Source organism: Manacus vitellinus, unplaced genomic scaffold, assembly GCF_001715985.3.
Source record: "Manacus vitellinus isolate BGI_N305 unplaced genomic scaffold, ASM171598v3 scaffold_106_pilon, whole genome shotgun sequence".
In the NCBI taxonomy this organism is placed as follows: Eukaryota; Metazoa; Chordata; class Aves; order Passeriformes; family Pipridae; genus Manacus; species Manacus vitellinus.
This window is the reverse complement of record NW_021938827.1, coordinates 180,661-188,940: the sequence shown is the minus strand read 5'-3', so window position 1 is coordinate 188,940 and position 8,280 is coordinate 180,661. Positions and strand designations below refer to the sequence as shown.

Genomic DNA, 8,280 nt, shown 5'->3' with positions numbered 1-8,280 from the left:
CATCTCCCGCCAGCGCTGCCGACCCTCCCCCGGTGGGCAGAGCCGGGGGGGCGATGCCAGCACAGAGGTGCGCGGGGAGATGGAAGCGGCCCCGAGCCCGTGTGACACTGTCTCCTCTGAACCGGCACGGCTGACAGCTCTGGTTTGACCACTGCCAAGCCCAGCCCTGGCTTGTCTGTGGCAGGGGCCATGCTCAGCCCCTCACCACTGTGCCTGGCCTCCTTTCCCTCCAGCTGCCAGCGCCCTTGTCCAGCTCCTTGCTCTGCTAAACTACGGTCCAGCACCGACCCTGCACACTGGACTGTGGCTGAGGGAGGGACACAACGGATGTCCCCACGCCAGTGCACAGCCCTACACCAAGACACCAGTGCACCAGCCATGGGGGCTCCCTCCGCAGGAGGGACAGGGACAGCAGGGGTGACCTGGGCACCCACGGGTGCCTCCAACCTCTCCTTGCAATCCTGGGGCCTCTGTGCCTGCTGTTCCTCTCTGTGTCCCAGCCCTGGCACGGCCACAGCAGCTGCTCAACCTACCAGTGTGGGACAGTCCGTGCCCGGCCACGGTGGCTGCCCCACTGTCCCTGTCCCCCCGTCCTCCTCCACAGGGCGTGGGCTCCCCAGCTTTGCACCACAGCTAAGTGGGACACCTGCCTCGGGGACGGCTGGGGCCGTGGGGAAAGGGGAGGCAGGGGTGGGGTGACCTGAGGACACGGAGGTATCTAGTGGGGGGTGCCGGGCCCCTGGCCCTGGTGTGTCTTCGGGGGACGGGCTCGGCTTTTCCAGCTCAGCGTCCTCAAAGAAAGGGACGGCGTAAATAGCCCCTCGCGACTCAAGCTCCACTGGTGCTCTGGGCAGCTGCAGCTCCTCCAGCTTTTCTGCCACTGTGACAATCTCCTGGAGGAGATTCTCCTCGGGCTCTTGGGCTTGGTATTTTCCTGCAGCCTCAGGGAAAGAGTTTGTCCCTTCTGTGGGCAGAAAGAAAGTGGGATATTACTGCCCTGTCCTGGCCCAGTGGCAGGCAGAGATGCCCTCACCCCACAGTGGGGCTGGAGTCCTGGCACCCCTGCAGGGACTCAGCTGTCATTGACCTCCCCTTCCCCACCTAAAGAGGGTCAGCACGGGGCAGGATCAGGCCCTCCCAGTTGCTGTTGGAACCAGAAGAGCCAACAGCCCCAGTGGGAGCTTTGGGGCTTGGCAGCACGTAGGGGGGCCAGATCCTTAACCCTGCATTCCCCTCTCGGGAACGGTCCTTCTCCACACCCCCACCCCCACCCCGGGGAGAGCAGACATGCACGGGGAGTTAGTGTGTTACAGGGGGCTTGGATTCACGGGACGGGTCCATCCTGCCTAACCCATCCTGCCTAACCCTGCTGAGAGGTGGGGAATCTGTGGCACGGAGACGTGCAGCATCCAGCCGATCCGGGGGCAGTGTCCCTGTACTGCCCCGAGGGGATACACGGAGAGGTGGGATCGGGCAGGAGGAGTGGAGAAGCAGCTCTTCCTCCCTCCATGCCCATTATCCCTGCAGCTCATCACCTGCGGGGCTCGCCGGCGGTGCAGGCAGTGCTGTGCCACTGCCCACGGGTCTCCTCCCTGCCCACCGTGGGAGGTATTGCCCCAAAGCAGCCTGGCAGGCTGTGTTCCACAGTCCCCAGGACCCAGCAGTGCCCCCCAGGCCAGCAGCTGTGCTCACAGAGCTCACACAGACCGACGGTGCCACGCAGGACATCCCTGTTCCACCACGATCTAGTGGCGCAGTACTGAGGGCATGCAGGGCATCCCTGCTCTGTCGTGACATATCAGCACACACTGCTGAGACCACGCAGAGCACCCCTCCTCTACCCAGAGCTATCAGCATGCAGGATCAGGACCATGCAGTTATAACCTCCCCGGTCACGACATGCCAGCGTTGGGAGAACCATGCAAGACATTCCTATCCTTACCGGGCAAGTCAAGATGCACCAAAACACCCCTGCCCGCCCTATCGCGAAATAGCGCAGCCCGCGGCACGGGAAACATGCAAGGGATGCCCGACGCGATCCGACCCTGCAGGACAGCCCATCTCTGCTTGCACCGCAGCGCACTCGGGTGGCCCGGGGGTGGCACCTCGCACCCGCGGGCACCTGAAAGCCCTGCCAGAGCCTTCCCGAGCCTCCCGCCGGTCCCTGCCCAGGAGCACCCGCGGGCCGCGGGGTAGTGCCCCTCTTTACCTCGGAAACAGTACGCATCGTATCTGCTCTGGGCATCGGGGAATCCCGTCTGGTTGCGGAAGAGGAAGATGGTTTTGACACCCGGCAGGGCTCCGCCGCAGCGCTCCCGAGGGGTGACGATGGGGTAGCGGACGCTGCCGTCGGCCAGCCAGCCGGGGCTGCAGGCGTCCAGCCCCGCGTTCCAGGCCGCGTAGAGCTGCCCCGGGCTCGCCAGCTCCGCGCCCAGCGCCCGGCAGCGCTCCACCGCCTCCTCCAGCGTGAACCTGGCTGGGGCCGTCTCCAAAAAGATCTCCCCTGCGAAGAGAGGAAGGAGACGGGGCGTCAGAGCTGGGGAGGGGGGCAGGGGCTGCGAGAGCCCCCTCACCTCCTCCGCTCTCCGCACGACCCCAGGAGCTGGCGTGGAGGTGGGGACTCCAGCGTGTGGAGGCACACCAGGGGCTGGAGGAGCCTGCCTATATCCCTGCCTTCCTCCTTGCCTTCCTCCTTGCCTGCATCCCTGTCTTCCTCCCTGCCTGCATCCCTGCCTCCTGTTTCCCTGCACACGCACGTGGCAACCACAGTGCAGGCATGGCTGGAGCTCTTGTGCCACATGGGATTCCTGCCCTTGCAAACAGAGCTGAGACTTTGAAGCATCCATGAACCACGAACAGGACCACAGATGAGCAGGTCTTCACCCTGCACAGCACAATCCACAAGCAGGACATTTCTAAGGGGGATCTGCAAGCCCAGTGGATACTGTGGTGGGGCTTCACACCGAGAAGTTCTGGGCACATCACATGTCAGCCCCCACAACCACACTGATCTCCCTGTCCCAGCACATCGTGCCCTGCACACAGGCAACCTGTGCCTTGTCCCTGCCACCCTGCCTGGCATCACCACAACAGCTGCTGCCACCAGTGGTGAGCCCCATCAGGGCCCAAAGGAGGGACTGGCCACTCCCCACACACACAGCTGGGTGGGATCTGCAGCACTGCAGCACGTGCAAAGCATGGTACGAGCACAGCCAAACCCCAAACCACCTCTCAGCGTTACCCATGCTCTGCTGCCAAACCAGGGCAGATCACCGTGGGCACGCTCCAGCCCAGGCACTGCCTGCTTCAAGAGAGAGAGCCCCCCATCCTCCCAAACCGAACCAGAATGCTTTAGGAAGCAGCACAGCAAGTCCCCACGGCCTGGAGCCAGAGCCTGAGGTTCAGGGCAGCTTTTTGCTTGGATTCACAACTGGTTACAGGGGCGAGTTAGTGTGGGAGCAAAAGCAGGGGAGGGCAAGAGGGGACTGGTGGCACCGCAGGCACCTGGGAGGTCCTCAGCGTAGCAGTACACGTCGTACATGTCCGCTGGGTCCACCACCCCGTAGTTCCTGACCCCAGGAAAGCCATTCATGTCTCCATAACAGGCCTCGCGGGGTGTCTGGATGGGGTACCTGGGGCAGGAGAGCACAGGGAAGGGTTGGTGACTCACGGAAGGGTGATGGGGGAGGCAGTGGGTGCAATGCCCGGGTGGCTGCGGTGCCCACCTGACGGTCTGGTCGGCGATCCAGCCGGCGTCACACTGCTCGTAGCCGCCCAGATAGGCAGCGTAGAGCTGCTCGGGGGTGGCAATGCTGGCACCGATCCGGGCACAAGCTTCCTGCGCCTCGGCAAAGGTGTAGGCGTAGCGCATGGAGCCCTCCCGGTAGTGAAACACCACCCCTGGGGGAGGACAAAGGCGTGGGCAGGGGGCTTCGGGGCAGCCCCCCCGAGTGGGTGCAGATGCACCGGGGGGGGGCATTTGCTGAGCCAGGAGAGGGCCCCAACCCGCCCCAAGCCCCACCTTGGAGTACCTTTGACTTTGACGTGGAGGATGTCGTGGCCGTCCTCGATGCCGTGCTGCACGTCGCAGCGGTAGATCCCCGAGTCGTTGGGCCGCAGCTCGGTGAGCAGGAGGGAGGCGTTGGTGTAGCGCTGGTGGAAGATGGGCAGGGAGGCGCGCAGGCGATAGTCCTCGCTCACCTTCACCCTGTCCCCCCGAGCTACCAAGATCTCCACCTCTCTGCCCTCAGAGATGAAGGTCCACTTGACCCGGGGGGTTCCCAGGACAGCCCGGCGGCCGCCCGTGCCCGCAGTGGGCTGGGGGCCAAGGTAGGTGATGAGGCAGGGGATGGTGATGTCGCCTGCCAGCACAGGGTCGAGGGCTGGGTGGCGTGGGATGGAGACCTGCAGAGCCTTGAGGTCCTCTGGGTGGGAGAAGAGAGGAGCCGTGAGCAGGACGAGGGTGGGGGCCCCTCTGAAGCCCCCACTATGGGGCACAGACGGGGCAGGGAGTGACGCAGATGCGGCCGATGATGCCGAGTTACCTGTGCCATCTCCGGGGCCAAACACCTGCGGGACCACTGTGGGGGCAAACACCCAGAGCAGCAGCAGCGGGAGGGCTGGGGCCATGCTCTGCCCTGCAAGGGGGGAGCAAAAACCACCAGCTGTGCTTAGAATCCAAAAAAGTATCAGAAACATCCCATCCCTGCATGAGCGAGAGAGCTCAGGGGGAGCCCCCGGCCCATCTGTACAGGGATGGGGTGTCAGGGCACAGAGGGAGAGGGCAGCACTGGCACGGCCGCAGGGCATGACCTGGACCCTTGGACAGTGGAGAGGAGAGGGAAGAGAAGGAAATGTGCCCTGGTTAACAGGAGGAAGGAGACAGCACGAGCTCCCAGGACCATTGGCTGGGAGCCACTGGGTACCATCCAGCCCCAGCAACCTTCCCTGGGAGCCGGGTCCCCTGGGGACAGCAGAGTCCAGCCTGACACCGACGGCACAGAGGTCTGAGCCCAAGCGCTGGCCACAGCGGGCAGGGAGGCGATGCCAGCACCCGCGGTGCCGCCGTGAGAAACCTTGGGAAGGGTTCTAACAGCGGGTCAGAGCAGGAAAGAGGCAGCGAGGGAGGCGAGTGAGCAAGCGGGGCACATGCGTGTGCTTGTGCCGCTCCACGCGTCGCAGAGCTCGCACGTGCGGGTGTGCACACGCGTGTGCCTGTGCTCGTGCACGTGTGCGCTGAAGAGGGAGTGTTTGTGGAGGGGGTTGAGGTCAGCGAGCCGCTGGGGAGGGGTGACAGCCCGGGGCACACAAAGCACAGGGCAGAGGGGGAGGGAAGGAGCGGGGCGGCTTCTTTGCCATTCAGCTCACGCCGGAGGCTCCCTGCGCGCGGGCNGGAGGGCTGGGGAGCCAGTGCTGAAAGGAGAGCCCGGTGGCCAGCACCGCCATCACCGGCCCCCAGCCCTCCCCAGGGAGCAGCTCAGGGGATGCCAGGCATGTCAGGAGGGGCTCCGGCTGCCCACGGCCTCTTGCAGCCCTCCGGAGGGGAGGGTGATGCTGGGCATGTGGGGAGATTCCCCTGCATGATGCACAGCCCTGATACCCCCTCACCCCTCTGCAGAGGCTCCTCAGGGGGCTGGGAGCTCCTCAGCCCCCCATGCCAGGATTGCATCACACCGTTCCCTGGGAACGGAGCACCCTGAGCCTCAGAGCAGCTTTGTGATTTATGAGCTCTTTGTGCTGCATTGATTTCGGCAGCCACAGTAGTGGCTTGGGCAGCTCCACAGCAGATCGCTGGCTGCCAGGGCCAGCCTGCTGGGAGGCTGTCCTGGTCACCTGCATCCCTCTGCAAACTGTGCTCCTGGAGTGTGCCCAGGGGACCACTGCTCTGGGGAGAGGTGTGAGTACAGCCCCCAGCACTGAGCACTGTGCACCCACACCCCAGCATCATGCAACCAAGGATGTCCAGGCACCACCCACCACGGACATACAGCCCCTGGCACCACAAAACCATGGACATACAGCCCCTGGCACCACGTAGCAATGAATGTACATCCTCTGGCACCACACACTAAGGATGTCCAGTCCCTGGCACCACACACCATGGATGTACAGCCCCTGGCACCAAGCAGCATGAATGCACAGCTCCTAGCACCAAGATCTATGGACATACAACCCTGGCATTGCACAGCCATGGACATACAGCCCCTGGCACCAAACATCATGGACATACAGCATCTGGCACCGCACAGCCATGGGTGTACAGCCCCTGGCACCAAGCACCATGCATGCATAGCTCCTAGCACCAAGATCTGTGGACTTGAAGCCCCTGGCACCCCACATTATGCACATCCCTGGCACCACCCAACATGGACTTACAGCCCCTGGAAACACACACCAAGGATGTACAGACCCTGGAACCACACACCGTGAACATACAGCCCCTGGCACCACACCCCATGGATATATAGCCCCTGGCACCAAGCACCATGCATGCACAGCTCCTGGCAGAAGCTCCATGGTCTTACAGCCTCTGGCACCCCACATCATGGATGCACAGCCCCTGGCACCACCCACTGTGGACATACAGCCCGTGGCATGACACACAATCGACGTACAGCCCCTGACACCACACACCATGGACATACAGCCCATGGCATGACACACCACCAATGTCCAGCCCCTGGCATCACACACCGTGGACATACAGCCCATGGCACCAAGCACCATGGACATACAACCCCTGGCACCACACACCATGGACATACAACCCCTGGCACCAAGTACCATGGACATACAGCCCCTGGAATCACTCATCATGGACATACAGCCCATGGCACCACACACTATCAATGTCCAGCCCCTGGTACCACACACCGTGGACATACAGCATCTGGCACCACACAGCCATGGGTGTACCACACAGCATCTGGTACCACACATCATGGACATACAGCCCCTGGCACCAAGCACCACGGACATACAGCCCCTAGTACCACGCACCGTGGACACCAACCATCACACACAGACCACAGACCTCCCCTTCCCAGCCGGAGCTCAGCAGGGGCAGCCGCAGGGATCGCCCGGGACCCAGCTGGTGTGTCAGGGCCAAGCCAGGGGCTTTCTCCGCTCCAGAGGGATCATCTGAATGCAGCCCCGCGGCTCTGGAGTGAGGGACAAAACCCTCCTGCGCGGCCGACGTGGCCAGGCTCCAGTGTGGGGGTTGGCTGCCACCCCCGGGGCGGCCAAGCGAGGAAGGCTTTTGTCACGGGCACCTTTTCTTCCCATCCCCAAGGCGCCGTGGTGGCGCGGGCAGCAGCCACGGAGCCCCAGGGAGGAAATCCAAGTGATAAAGCTCTGCAGGAATGGGGCAAACTGGGCTGAGTCGTCTCTGCTCCCTTCCCGTGCCCGTCCCTGGCTGGACCAGCGTGCTGGCACCAGGAATGGGATGTGGAGAGGGTTAAACTCTGCCCATGGGTGACGTCCTGAGGTCCCCGAGTCCAATGATGGCAAGAGACTCTCAGCCATCAAATCTGGGGCTTGAGGTTGGATTTTTGGCTTGGGTTTTTTTCTTATTTTCCACAGATGGAAAATCTTTTGACCCACACGTCATGAGGGAAAAGCTGGGAGCAGGACTAGGGAAGGGCAGCCAAAAAGGTTGAAGAGGAGGAATGGCAGAGACTCAATTGTCTCTGAGACCTCAGAGCTCAGCAGATGCCAGGGAGGGACCGAGACAAAGGCACGCACGCACGTGGCAGGGCCAGCTAACCTCCATTTCCGTGGGAAACCAGGTGGAAAATGGAGCCGAAGACTATTTTGGGACAGGAGCGATCTTTCTTTCTCCCTTGAGCTCGGCCCTCCTTTCAGAGGCGGCTCCTTGAGCGTGGCAGGGCCAGCAGGATTTGGGGCTGCAGCACCTGGTCCAGGGCTCAAGGCAGGAGATGCTGCGAGGGGACGGTCGTGGGAGGGGGTCCCTTCTCATCTCGGAAGAGGGGCTTTCTCCTCCGCAGCCCCTCGTCCCCTCCACGTGACGGTTACTCATCCCGGCTCCCAAGGTGCCCTGCCAGCCCGCAGCGAGCCGGAGGAGGGGGGAGCAGAGCGGTGGCTTTCCAGGGATGCTCAGCTGCAGAATGAGTCAGCAGCCGCCGGCACAGCCTGGCCCCGCTCCAGCCCCATCCCCACCAATGCAAAGGGCTCCGGACACCCCGCTGCCGCCCCGGCTGCCGGGCGGACCCGCAGCCACGGTTCGCTTGTGGCTGCGCCGTGTCCGTCCCCCCCCGCGGT

General features: G+C 63.3%; 1 protein-coding gene across 1 annotated transcript in view; it reads right to left on the bottom strand.

Annotated features, from left to right (window-relative positions):
- The window catches only part of BCAN (brevican), a 10,618-nt gene extending 5,984 nt beyond the window's left edge, over nt 1–4,634 (bottom strand). Inside the window, exons 1-5 of the mRNA XM_029964101.1 lie at nt 4,545–4,634; nt 4,032–4,424; nt 3,726–3,900; nt 3,505–3,632; nt 2,210–2,503 (exon numbers count right to left, since the gene is read on the bottom strand). Of these exons, the coding sequence (XP_029819961.1) occupies nt 2,210–2,503; nt 3,505–3,632; nt 3,726–3,900; nt 4,032–4,424; nt 4,545–4,629 (1,075 nt within the window). The 5' untranslated portion in view covers nt 4,630–4,634. The remainder of the gene's footprint in view (nt 1–2,209; nt 2,504–3,504; nt 3,633–3,725; nt 3,901–4,031; nt 4,425–4,544) is intronic.
- Nucleotides 4,635–8,280: the final 3,646 nt, after the last annotated feature.